This window comes from Protopterus annectens, chromosome 11.part0, assembly GCF_019279795.1.
Source record: "Protopterus annectens isolate FY-2018-M chromosome 11.part0, PAN1.0, whole genome shotgun sequence".
Taxonomy (NCBI): domain Eukaryota; kingdom Metazoa; phylum Chordata; order Ceratodontiformes; family Protopteridae; genus Protopterus; species Protopterus annectens.
In genome coordinates this window covers 1,497,679,211-1,497,694,248 of record NC_056745.1, presented here as the reverse complement: position 1 = coordinate 1,497,694,248, position 15,038 = coordinate 1,497,679,211, and the positions used below count along the sequence as shown (strand labels likewise).

The 15,038-nt window shown below is 36.2% G+C and overlaps 1 protein-coding gene across 1 annotated transcript in view; it reads right to left on the bottom strand.

The window, feature by feature from the left end:
• The window catches only part of LOC122815936 (plexin-B2-like), a 146,260-nt gene that overhangs the window by 111,567 nt on the left and 19,655 nt on the right, over positions 1-15,038 (bottom strand). The window contains exon 2 of the mRNA XM_044088801.1: positions 14,090-14,212. Coding sequence (XP_043944736.1) covers positions 14,090-14,212 — 123 coding nt within the window. The remainder of the gene's footprint in view (positions 1-14,089; positions 14,213-15,038) is intronic.

The following is a 15,038-nucleotide window of genomic DNA, read 5'->3' as shown; positions in this document are numbered from 1 at the left end:
GTTTCAATCAGAAATGTATGTCAGGAAACTAAATAATATTTCAACACAAATCCATGCCTATAGTGACAAACTAAAAAATATTAAACAACGTAAGTTAACCAGGGATTTTCAGGATTTCAAAATGGTTAATGTGTTTGTGTGGCCCAGAACTGTTGATAATAATACAACGCGAATTGATCGCAACATTCGTCCACAGACCAGAGAACCGGAAGCTGGTGGTGTCAGTGATTTGAATTTGGCGCCTTCATCAGTAGCTGTAACCGCCACTGCGGAGCCGAGTAACGCCAGAGTTGAGCATTCTACAGGAACTACGGAGTCTAATACACCTCCCCCAAATCAGCTAGCACTACACTATGCTGATGATCCCTCTAGGACTGGAGCAATTAGATGACCTGTTGTATGTTCCAATAAACTGATGGATGCTCCTTTTCTGATTCGACTGGACAAGCCAGCCAGAGGGAGGTCTCTGAGTCGGGGACCGAGGAAGCGAAAATATTCAACAGACAGGTACGAACAGCAGAAAAGAAATTGGAACTGACTTCTTTGGTGTTCAATTATTCTGAGTATAATTTGTCTGATTCTGACTTGTCACTCTTGAACAGAGGCTTGAATTTTGTTCCCTCGCAACCTAGTATACCATCTGAAACATTTATAGACTTGAGATTATTTGCGAGGAAAATAGCCATAAGAATGTTTTTTAAGAACAAGAATGCTGACAATGTTAATGCTGTTACGAATGACTTTAAACAAAAAAGTACTTTTTCTCCACAACTACCATCTATGGTGGAATGTTTCATTAAATCATGTGAAAAAGACTTATATATATTCTATTCAAGGAAACATGTTAAGAATAGTTTTTTCAATTTGAATAATGCTGAATATGATTCATTAAGTAAATTACGAAGGAATACTGATGTCTTAATAACACCTGCTGATAAAGGGGGAGGGGTTGTCTTAATAGATAAAGCAGAATATATAGAAATTGTAGAAACAACCCTGAAACTTGACAGTACTTATAGAGAACTGGTTTTTGACGACGTTATGAGTATAATTAATAATGTCAGTGACAGTCTATATGATCTACTCATGTGTCGACAGATCAGTAGAGAGATGTATGATTTCCTATATGTTAATGAACCACTTATACCAACTTTAAAGGGCCTACCTAAAATACACAAAGGAGTTAATCCGCTACCCATACGACCCATTGTTTCGGGTAGACATTGGGCAACCTATAATGCTTCTATATTTCTAGAAAAAATGTTAAGACCCTTGGTTAATAATATTGGTACTATTCTAAAAGACACACAACAATTGTTGAATGACTTAGAATTAGTTGAATTAACCAATACAGATGTTAGTAAACCATTGTTAGTTACATTAGATGTTTGCAACTTGTTTACATGCATCCCGAATGAATATGGGTTGCAAGCCATCAGAGAGTTGATGGTCAAAGAAAGTAATTTTTCGGGTGATAGACAAATTCTGATTAGCCAACTTTTGGACATGGTATTATATAACAATGTATTTTTGTTCAATAGTAAATACTATTTACAAACATGGGGTGTCGCCATGGGCACCCCATGTGCGAATTCTTACGCTAATCTTGTCCTACACTTTTGGGAGCAAAAGCATTTATTCAGTAGTCATTGGATGAACAAAATACGGATGTACAGGAGGTTTGTGGATGATGTAGTGCTATTGTGGGATGGAACTACAGAGGAATTACAGGAGTTCGTGAGTTACTTAGAGATGACCACAGAATTCCTTAGATTTACATGTGACTAATCTAGTGAGAGTATTAATTTCTTAGATCTGACTTTATACTTTAACAGAGATGGTAAGATGATTTCAAAACTATTTAGAAAAAAATGTTGGAAAAATACTATGCTGGATTACAGCAGTATGCATCCCAGACATGTTTTTTCAGGGGTAATAAGGGGCCAATTTTCAAGGATTATTAGAATATGCAAGGATCCCCCTATATTACAGGAAGAAGCAGATACCTTGGAATTACTTTTCTTGGAGAGAGGTTATGATCCAACATTAGTAAAGGAGATAAAATATGATATTATCTCCCCTTTAGTAGATCAAGATATAGTAAAATCGAAGGCAGGAATTAATGCAGGGAATAGAATACATCTGGCCAATAGAAATAAACGAAATTATCATGGACAGAAACATAATGACAAGAACATTAGATATGTGATGAAATATACTAATGATAATGCAGAGATCAGAAGAATAATAACTAAGCATTGGAATATACTCACAACGATAGAGGATATACGAGTATTGATAGGGGATAAACCTGTGTTTGTATTCCGGACATGTGATAATTTAAAAGATATTTTTTCAATGAATTTGAATAACAGCTCTAATAGGATAGAAAGAAAAGATGAAGTAAGGGGTACTTTTCCCTGTATGAAATGTAACATGTGTAAATATATCACAACCACACAGCATTATCAACATCCAGAAGGTTTTTTTGAGTTTAGACCTAAAGGACATACTGATTGTAATACCATGAACTTGATTTATATGGCTAATTGTATATTTTGTCAGGCATTTTACATTGGGCTTACTAAAAGGAAACTGAAAGAACGCATATATAATCATGTTTATGATATTCGTAAGCAGAATGAGTTAAATGCGTTGGCCAAACACATAAACCTGAATCCCACACATGAATTTAGATTCAGAGTTTTACAAGTAGTGAGGACTAGCCCCAGAATGGGTAATAATAGTAACCATTTAGCGAAATTGGAGCTAGATTGGATTTTTAGATCTGGCGCACATAAAGAACCTGGTATCAACAATTATGTTTCTTTGAAACCAGTTCTTGAACAGAGGTAAAAATCCATTAGTTTTTGCATGATGTTTACAGGAATTAGAAGCTATGGGGGTTAAATATGGAGTTTGGTAGGGTTTGGTTATTAATAGACCTAATAGACCATGAAGTGCAATAGAGAAATAGATTTTCAAACACTAAAGCTCTCTTTAAGAACCAGACTGCTTATATTATTATTATTTTATTTTTGGATAAGGTCTGACATGTATGAATATATTTTGATAGCATAGCCAATAGGTTGTTATATGACTGCATTGGTATTTCTATTTATGCTTATATCTGTTATAGGTATAGACAACGTTAAATAGATTTGTGAACATTGTAGACACATAATACACCAGATTAAGGAGGTAGCTACTAGCTCTCAAGTCATTATTTAGGGTCTATTAGATTTTATATTCATTTATAAGCCCTAGTTTGTAGGATAATTGTTATTCATTAAGACTACTATCTAGTATATTTTAACATGTGTTAGTTATTAATAAGAGATTATTTATTTAATGTTAATAATACATAGTCATTGAAAATTGAGAAATTTATAAGTTAGTAACTATTAAAGTGATGACTTGACTTTTATAAATAGGAAGTTTTGTTTAATAGGTACACTACAGACATGGATGATTACAAAAATAGATTGTTTTGATTCTTACAGTAAAAAAATTAGATTCAGGTACTCCTCTAAGCTAATTGCTAATCATATTTGGTAAATTATTTTTTCATCAGTGCAAGCAATAGGTACTATAGTTATATACTGTGACCTGATGATTAATTTAGCAATTAATTATTCAGACTAAATATATTAATAAGGTTTGTGTTTAATTTAATAGTTAATCATCAGATCCAATACATCGGGATTTGGACCTATGAGTTAATAGGATGGTGACACGTTTGCTGTGCCTTTTTTATTCAACAATAGTTTTGAATATTTCCTATTAGCCATAGGATAAGAAATATTGAATAATTTCATGTTTAATTGTTGTTTTTTATGATGTGATGTTTTTTGTCTATTGGCAGCTTGTCTTTTATTAAGTAACAAATCTGACAGCTTACTGCATCTATTAGCAACCGGACTGTGATGTAGATACAGATTCGACCATGCTTTATATCAGATGGTTGTTTGGAATAACTCAGTTTTGTTTTTTGTAGTATGAGCGACTTGCATAACATAACGTTATGACACGCTTCTGTTTTGGTGCATTTAAGCTCAATATTCAGCTGGTTACAATCGATTCAGGTTAGAGAAGTTGCAAGTTATAAGCAACTATTCATTGATTTTAAGTAATATACTGACAAAGCAAGTGGTTTAGGTAGATTTGCTGATACTGATATATGTTTTTACACATGTTTTTATAAGCATTAGTTAGCTCTTGATATAATTATTATATATGTATCTTTTGAAATATGTTTTAACGTTTGAATTGATATATCCACGATAGTTCATCATGACTTTTGAAAAATGTGAAGGTGCTATGGACTATGTGGCTTTAAATTTTGACAGATGGAGCTGCTTTCTATTAGTTAATCAGATGTTTGAATGCTGATTTAATGATTACTACTTGCTATATAAGGAATGAAGCAATGTGATATAAGTAGATCTGATGAAGCACGCGAAAGCGCTTATCTCTGTTTATTTTTTACTCTTGTTGGAATAAAGAAGATTTTTTTGCATCCATTGGACTTCTCGTGGTGTATCCTGTTAGTTGTTTTCACTGTTACGGATGGTCTATTTACTTGCTGCAGGATACTTTGGGAGAGTTAGCGGTAATATTTTACTATCTTCTGTATATACAATATGTGAAGTTGAATTTCTCCCTTTCTGTGTATATACAATATGTGAAGTTGAATTTCTTCCTTTCTGTGTATATACAATATGTGAAGTTGAATTTCTCCCTTTCTGTGTATATACAATATGTGAAGTTGAATTTCTCCCTTTCTGTGTATATACAATATGTGAAGTTGAATTTCTTCCTTTCGGTGTATATACAATATGTGAAGTTGAATTTCTCCCTTTCTGTGTATATACAATATGTGAAGTTGAATTTCTTCCTTTCGGTGTATATACAATATGTGAAGTTGAATTTCTCCCTTTCTGTGTATATACAATATGTGAAGTTGAATTTCTCCCTTTCTTTGTATATACAATATGTGAAGTTGAATTTCTCCCTTTCTGTGTATATACAATATGTGAAGTTGAATTTCTCCCTTTCTGTGTATATACAATATGTGAAGTTGAATTTCTCCCTTTCTGTGTATATACAATATGTGAAGTCGAATTTCTTCCTTTCTGTCTATATACAATATGTGAAGTCGAATTTCTTCCTTTCTGTGCATATACAATATGTGAAGTTGAATTTCTTCCTTTCTGTGTATATACAATATGTGAAGTTGAATTTCTTCCTTTCTGTGTATATACAATATGTGAAGTTGAATTTCTTCCTTTCTGTGTATATACAATATGTGAAGTTGAATTTCTTCCTTTCTGTGTATATACAATATGTGAAGTTGAATTTCTTCCTTTCTGTGTAGGTACAATATGTGAAGTTGAATTTCTTCCTTTCTGTGCATGTACAATATGTGAAGTTGAATTTCTTCCTTTCTGTGCATGTACAATATGTGAAGTTGAATTTCTTCCTTTCTGTGCATGTACAATATGTGAAGTTGAATTTCTTCCTTTCTGTGCATGTACAATATGTGAAGTTGAATTTCTTCCTTTCTGTGTATGTACAATATGTGAAGTTGAATTTCTTCCTTTCTGTATATATACAATATGTGAAGTTGAATTTCTTCCTTTCTGTGTATATACAATATGTGAAGTTGAATTTCTCCCATTCTGTGTATATACAATATGTGAAGTTGAATTTCTTCCTTTCTGTGCATGTACAATATGTGAAGTTGAATTTCTTCCTTTCTGTGCATGTACAATATGTGAAGTTGAATTTCTTCCTTTCTGTGCATGTACAATATGTGAAGTTGAATTTCTTCCTTTCTGTGCATGTACAATATGTGAAGTGGAATTTCTTCCTTTCTGTGTATGTACAATATGTGAAGTCGAATTTCTTCCTTTCTGTGTATTTACAATATGTGAAGTCGAATTTCTTCCTTTCTGTGTATATACAATATGTGAAGTTGAATTTCTTCCTTTCTGTGTATATACAATATGTGAAGTTGAATTTCTTCCTTTCTGAGTATATACAATATGTGAAGTTGAATTTCTTCCTTTCGGTGTATATACAATATGTGAAGTTGAATTTCTCCCTTTCGGTGTATATACAATATGTGAAGTTGAATTTCTCCCTTTCTGTGTATATACAATATGTGAAGTTGAATTTCTCCCTTTCTGTGTATATACAATATGTGAAGTTGAATTTCTCCCATTCTGTGTATATACAATATGTGAAGTTGAATTTCTCCCTTTCTGTGTATATACAATATGTGAAGTTGAATTTCTCCCTTTCTGTGTATATACAATATGTGAAGTTGAATTTCTTCCTTTCTGTGTATATACAATATGTGAAGTTGAATTTCTCTCTTTCTGTGTATATACAATATGTGAAGTTGAATTTCTCCCTTTCTGTGTATATACAATATGTGAAGTTGAATTTCTTCCTTTCTGTGTATATACAATATGTGAAGTTGAATTTCTCGCTTTCTGTGTATATACAATATGTGAAGTTGAATTTCTCCCTTTCTGTGTATATACAATATGTGAAGTTGAATTTCTTCCTTTCTGTGTATATACAATATGTGAAGTTGAATTTCTTCCTTTCTGTGTATATACAATATGTGAAGTTGAATTTCTTTTTTTCTGTGTATATACAATATGTGAAGTTGAATTTCTCACTTTCTGTGTATATACAATATGTGAAGTTGAATTTCTCCCTTTCTTTGTATATACAATATGTGAAGTTGAATTTCTCCCTTTCTGTGTATATACAATATGTGAAGTTGAATTTCTTCCTTTCTGTGTATATACAATATGTGAAGTTGAATTTCTTCCTTTCTGTGTATATACAATATGTGAAGTCGAATTTCTTCCTTTCTGTGTATATACAATATGTGAAGTTGAATTTCTTCCTTTCGGTGTATATACAATATGTGAAGTTGAATTTCTTCCTTTCTGTGTATATACAATATGTGAAGTTGAATTTCTTCCTTTCGGTGTATATACAATATGTGAAGTTGAATTTCTTCCTTTCGGTGTATATACAATATATGAAGTTGAATTTCTTCCTTTCGGTGTATATACAATATGTGAAGTCGAATTTCTTCCTTTCTGTGTACATACAATATGTGAAGTACTCCACTTAAACTACAGAACACACTCTAAAATTAAGGTAAACAGCTATAACATTTTAAAAACGAGCTCCCAAAGCATAGGAATTGAACCTGATGTTTGTTTAGGCAAAATTACTCCCTTTCTGTGTATATACAATATGTGAAGTTGAATTTCTCCCTTTCTGTGTATATACAATATGTGAAGTTGAATTTCTCCCTTTCTGTGTATATACAATATGTGAAGTTGAATTTCTTCCTTTCTGTGTATATACAATATGTGAAGTTGAATTTCTTCCTTTATGTGTATATACAATATGTGAAGTTGAATTTCTCCCTTTCTGTGTATATACAATATGTGAAGTTGAATTTCTCCCTTTCTGTGTATATACAATATGTGAAGTTGAATTTCTCCCTTTCTGTGTATATACAATATGTGAAGTTGAATTTCTTCCTTTCTGTGTATATACAATATGTGAAGTTGAATTTCTTCCTTTCTGTGTATATACAATATGTGAAGTTGAATTTCTCCCTTTCTGTGTATATACAATATGTGAAGTTGAATTTCTCCCTTTCTGTGTATATACAATATGTGAAGTTGAATTTCTTCCTTTCTGTGTATATACAATATGTGAAGTTGAATTTCTCTCTTTCTGTGTATATACAATATGTGAAGTTGAATTTCTCTCTTTCTGTGTATATACAATATGTGAAGTTGAATTTCTCTCTTTCTGTGTATATACAATATGTGAAGTTGAATTTCTTCCTTTCTGTGTATATACAATATGTGAAGTTGAATTTCTTCCTTTCTGTGTATATACAATATGTGAAGTCGAATTTCTTCCTTTCTGTGTATATACAATATGTGAAGTTGAATTTCTTCCTTTCGGTGTATATACAATATGTGAAGTTGAATTTCTTCCTTTCTGTGTATATACAATATGTGAAGTTGAATTTCTTCCTTTCGGTGTATATACAATATGTGAAGTTGAATTTCTTCCTTTCGGTGTATATACAATATGTGAAGTTGAATTTCTTCCTTTCGGTGTATATACAATATGTGAAGTCGAATTTCTTCCTTTCTGTGTACATACAATATGTGAAGTACTCCACTTAAACTACAGAACACACTCTAAAATTAAGGCAAACAGCTATAAAATTTTAAAAACGAGCTCCCAAAGCATAGGAATTGAACCTGATGTTTGTTTAGGCAAAATTACTCACCTGCAAGTTAATTATTCAGGAGTTACATCTTGAAATCTGGGCTCTAGTGGCTTCACTCGTGCTCGTTCCGCTCCCCGCCCTGCCCCCTATTCCCACCCGCCCCCAGTACTCATACTTTTATAACCTCAAACCACTCCCCCTACTGTCCACTAACTTCCTGTACCTTACTACCGCTCTCTAAGTTCAAACGGAATATGACACCACCCAGGAAGCTTATCATACTAACTCTTTTTCCCCTCCTACTTGTCCCTTACCTAGCTACCCTATATGAAACCTGGTCTTACATAGGCTTCCACCACCCAGGCTACCAAACCAACCCCTCCCCCATAGTTAACAACATAGGCCATGACTCAACTCCCTACTCACCCTCCTTGTTAGAACTCGAACGCTATGTAATTATCAAACCTACCAATATTAGGCCAAATGATAAACATTACTACAAACTTCTACTCAAAGCCCTCAAATTCATTACCACTCTGAATCACAGACTAGCCACAGATGGTGATATCCACCCCAACCCTGGCCCTTCCCCTCCACTCAATTCTAATTCCACCCTATCCTCCCCTCCACTTCTCAATCTAAACTCTAGTCCCTTTAACTCTCTTCTGACCTGTCATCTAAACATCAGAAGTGTAAACAATAAGATTCACAACCTACATGCCCTTTTAGCTACTTGTTCCCCAGACCTACTATGTCTCACAGAAACCTGGCTTAATCCAAGTACGAAAGACACACAGATAATCCCATCAGGGTATGATATACTAAGAGCAGACTGAATAACTCGTAAAGGTGGCGGTGTAGCCATACTCTACAAAAATACATTACAAATCTCCCTTGCCTCTCCACAACCCCTCCTAACAAACAATGCCGAAATTCTACTTGTAAAACTTCAACCAAACAAACATAAAAGCATAAATATAGCATGTATTTACATCCCCCCAGGCAACAATAATAACAAAACCTTAGAGGACTTTCTCCACTGGTTAACTCAAACTCACCCCCAGGAATCCATAGTGTTAGGTGACTTCAACATCAATTGGAATTCCTTCTCATCTAGCTCCCCATCTAGCAGCATAAATCTACATGGCTTTTCTCAGCTCATATCCACTCCTACCAGACTAGGTAAACCCCAAAACAAAGACAGCATCCTGGACTGGATCCTTACTAATAAAGATCCTGACCAGTACTCAGCAAGTACTCACCCAGAGGACATGAGTGATCACTTACTCACCTATGTTATCAAATTCAAGAAAATCACACCCTTCTTACAACCATAAAAAAAATCAGGAACAATAATAAATTCAACGCCTCCATTTTTCAAACTGAACTTAAAGCCCACAACTGGACAATACTCAAGTCTCTTCCTCTTGAAGAGGCAGTTATCTACTTCAACACCACCTTCCTCAAGATTCTAGATTCCCATGCTCCAATACGGTCCATTAGAACTAAAACCAAAACCGCACCATGGCTGTCTAAGGAAACAAAATCCAAAATCCTATCTAGAAACAAGATGTGGGTCACATGGCGTACCTCTAAAGACCCACACTCCGACCAAACCTTCCGGCAACTTAGAAGTGAAACTAAAAGAATGATCTTAAATGATAAAAAAAACTTCTTCCTCCACCTCCAACACAAACACCTTAATAATCCACAAAATTTCTGGGCAGGCTTAAACAAGTTCCTGCACCCAGGCCAGGCAACCACCCCCACTCCAACAACTTGCAAACAACAGTGCCCTGTAAACATTGCTAACACATTCAATAGTTTCTTCACAGAAACTATACAATCCCTGGCCACACAATTCAAACAAACAACCAGCCCACTCCACTACCCATGCCAGCAGAATACTACAACTACATCAGATCATCTATTTTCCTTCGATCCAGTACCTATATCCTCTATAACATCTCTTCTTAAAAAACTAAAACCCACTAAGCTAGCAGCTGACCTTCTCCCAGCTGAGTTTCTGCAAAAGCAGCTGAGGCCATTTCCTATCCCGTCTCCATAATCATAAACCGTACCTTGTCAGAAGCCTTCATCCTCCATATGGAAAATGTCCCACATTATTCCTCTCCATGAAGGTGGTAGCTCACTAGAGCTAACCAACTACAGACCTATAGCTATACTCTCACCCCTGGCCAAAATTATGGAAAAGTGTGTCCGCAAACAACTGATGGAACACCTCACCAAAAATAAAATTCTAGCCAACTCCCAACATGGCTTCAGGCCAAATCACAGTACCACATCAGCCCTACTATCCTTTTCTAATACTATCAATAACTTCAGAAACAATAATAAACTATCATCTGCTCTTTTCTTAGACATCTCCAAGGCCTTTGATATGGTGAACCACATTCAACTCCTCCATACATTAAAAAAACTATCACTCAGCAATTCCACGCTGAAATGGTTACAATCCTACCTGTCCAATAGACAACAGGCTGTTCTATGGCAGGACAAATTATCCACATGCCTACCTGTTACACTTGGAGTTCCCCAAGGATCTATTCTTGGCCCTCTTCTCTTCACCATCTTTGTTAATGACCTGCCCACAATCACCCCCATGCCACATGCATTCAATATGCAGATGATTCGACTATCATCAGCACTGCCTCCAACCTGGCAGACCTCACTGCTTCAACCCAAGACACCTTCAACCTAATAGAAAAATGGTTCTCAAGTCGTCAACTAGTTCTCAACCCCAACAAAACAAAACTACTTACTTTCTCACCCACTAATAAGACTCTTCCCCCCACCTTCTCTATTACATCCTCCAATGGAATCACTATATCACCAGAAGCTCACACAAAGCTATTAGGTGTTACCATTGATAACTCCCTTAAATTTGACACCCATTTCAATCTAACCATCAAAACCGTCAATAAAAGCTTGGCTCTCTCTATAAAGTAAAACACTTTCTCACTCCTCACGCTAAAATTACAATTGCCAGCACACACCTAATATCAACTCTTTTCTATGTCTCCCCCCTTTTTACAAACCTAAACAAGACAACCCTTAACAAACTTGCTTCTTGTTACAATCACATAGCTAGATTTGCCACAAATTCCACCTTTAGAATGCATCACTGCACTAACTTGAAGCAACTAGGGTGGTTAGAGTTTTCCAGCCAACTCCATTTCAACCAACTCAAAACGGCTCACCAGATACTGTATCACCCAGAGAAAACACCAGCTCTGAAAAACATCATTCACCCCTATATTAACCAGCAATCTTTACGCTCCTCCAATAAGATCTTAGCTCAAACTACCAAAGCCAATAATTCTGCTGGGGATTCTCTATTCTCAAACTTTGTAGGTAAAATGTGGAACTCCCTACCGACCATGCTCACCTCAGAACCTTCACTCCTACAATTCAAAAAAAAGCTTAAACCCCATCTCAATACTCTCTGGCAATGTCCCTGTTCCAAACCTGATTAACCACTATCATTTACCCTTCTCTTACCTCACTATCCTTAACCGCTTTTTAACAAGGCGCCTCATCTTTGTAACTGACCTATGTTTTTTTTTTTATATGCTGCTGTTATTTTTTTCTCAAGATGTAATGTATCTTTATATTGTATTTAGAACTCAACTATCTTCCTTTTTTTGCATTAACAATGTTCATATGTCTGTTATGTACCTGGAGCTTTTCTCCCCGGGCCTCCGCTGAAAATGGACATGTATCCAGTCGGACTCTCCCGGTTAACAAATGTAAAATAAATAAATAAATAAATAAATCTGGGCCAACAGCCTTTCCATTCTTCATTCTCTTCATAGCTATCCTTACTTCCTCTTTGCTAATCCATTGTACTTCATGATTCACTATCCCTACATCATCCAACCTTCTCTCCCTCTCATTCTCTTCATTCATCAACCCCTCAAAGTACTTTTTCCATCTCCTCAACACACTCTCCTCACTTGTGAGTATGTTTCCCTCATTATCCTTTATCACCTTTACCTGCTGCACATCTTTCCTAACTCGGTCCATCTGTCTAGCCAATCAGTACAGGTCCTTTTTTCCCTTCTTAGTATCCAATCTTTCATACAACTCTTCATATGCCTTATCCTTAGCGTTCGTCACCTCTCTCTTTGCCATGCACCTCGTCTCCTTATACTCCTGTCTACTTTCTTCATCTCTCTGACAATCCCACTTCTTCTTTGCCAACCTCTTTGCCTGTATACTCTTCTGTACTTCCTCATTCCACCACCATGTCTCCTTGTCGTCCTTCCTCTGTCCCGATGTGATACCAAGCACCTTTCTAGCCATCTCCCTTACTAGCACTGCTGTAGTTACCCAGCTATTTGTTAACTCTTCACTGCCACCCAGTGCCTGTCTTAACTCATCCCTGAACTCCACCTCGCAGTTACACTTTTTCAATTTCCACCATTTGATCCTTGGTGCTGCCCTCACACTCCTCCTCCTCTTCTTGATCACCAATGTCATCCTACAAACCACCATCCTATGCTGCCTAACTACACTTTATCTGGTCACCACTTTACAGTCTCCAATCTCCTTCAATCTGGCCCTCCTACATAAGATATAATCCACCTGTGTGCATCATCCTCCACTCTTGTATGTCACCCTATGCTCCTCCCTCTTGTTAAAATACGTATTCACCACAGCCATATCCATCCTTTTCGCAAAATCCACTACCATCTGACCTTCTGCATTCCTTTGTTTAACACCATACCTACCCATCACTTCCTCATCCCCACTGTTTCCTTCACCAACATGCCCTTTGAAATCTGCTCCAATCACCACTCTCTCACCCTTGGGTACAGTCATCCCCACTTCATCCAATTCACTCCAAAATTTTTCTTTCTTATCCATTGCACACCCAACTTGTGGAGCATATGTACTAACAACATTAATCATCACACCATCAATTTCCAGATTCATAAACATCACTCTATCCGACACCCTTTTCACCTCCAAAACACTCTTCGCATACAGTTCCTTCAGAATAACTCCTACACCATTTCTCCTCCCATCCACACCATGATAAAACAATTTGAACCCACCTCCAATACACCTAGCCTTACTCCCCTTCCATCTGGTCTCTTGCACACACAATATACCAACCTTCCTTCTGTCCATCATATCAGCTAGCTCTCTCACTATACCAGTCATACTGCCAACATTTAAAGTTCCGACCCTCACTACCACAGTCCTAGCCTTTCTCCTCTCTTTCTGCCTTCGGCCATGCCTTCCACCGCTTCTCCTCCTTCGGCCAACAATAGCCCAATTTCCACCGGCACCCTGTTGGCTAACCGTACTGGTGGCGGTCGTTGTTAACCCGGGCCTCGACTGATCTGGTATGGAAATATTAACTGGTGACTGCATGAAAAGATTTGGCAAAATTTTACGCCGGATGCCCTTCCTGACGCAACCCTCCCCATTTATCCGGGCTTGGGACCGGCACAAAGAAATGCACTGGCTTGTGCATCCTCAGTGGTTGGGTTTTATATATATATATATATATATATATATATATATATATATATATATACACACACACACACACACATATATATATATATATATATATATATATATATATATATATACACACACACACATACACACACACACACACACACACACACACACACACACACACACACACACACACACACACACAGACACACACATGCATACATACATATATATATATATATATATATATATATATATATATATATATTTTTTTTATGAGACTGTGAAAGCAAAACCATGACTTACCTTGTTTGTTGACATAACATATAACCGTTCTTCTTTGGCACCAAAGATAAGATCACCTGTAACAGGCTCGTTGTTCCAAACCTGAACAGTTGTATACTCTTTGGCTGTATCTTGCATAAAAATCTGCGTGAGAGAGAAAACAAGTTAAAGCAATGTCGCTGCTATGCTTCCACATTAAATACAGAGCAGTGCCTAGAAATAACTCATAAATATTTTGCTTTATATGTAATGGAAACCATACATTTAGAAATACTTCTGCTTTTAGTGAGCAGTATGTGTTCCTTTGTGCAAAAGAAAATAAAAGAATGTGTGATATGTATACAATTTAAGAAGGGATGCCATTTACAGCTGCGTTAGAGAGCTGTCTTTTACAATTTTTTTTTAGCTCCTGTATTTAGCCAAAATTCCAGTACTTGCAGAAGAGAAAAACAAGTTAGAGTGTACTCTGGATGCAGAAGTGATGCCTTTCAAAACTATTACAGTTATAATTATGCATGCAGATCTTAGAAAGTGAAACTTTAACCATGTAAGAAAATAAGTTTCTGTTGACTTCCCTTAAGCAACTCAACTTGTTTGTTGTGAGACTGCAGCAAATTGTCCGTTGATAAACAAGGCAAACCTAATCATGAAGGATCTCACATCAGTCATCGAGTTCTCCCCCATGCTCATTACTCATCCTCATCAGGCCCATAATACAGTGCCAAGCCCCTTTTGCAAACACTGGTACCCCAAACACCACCTACCTGTAAGGATCAAAAACCTCCCTCACCAAGAGGATCAAAGGCTCAAAAGAAACTCCATATGCTAAACAAAAAGAAAAAACCCAGCTCAGAGGTGACCCACTCACTGCTGGATAACCTGTGGTCTCAGATGTGATAAGGCCATGTCCTGGAATTAAAAACAATACATGATGCAACTCAAAAATCCAAAAAAATACTGAGCTACACCG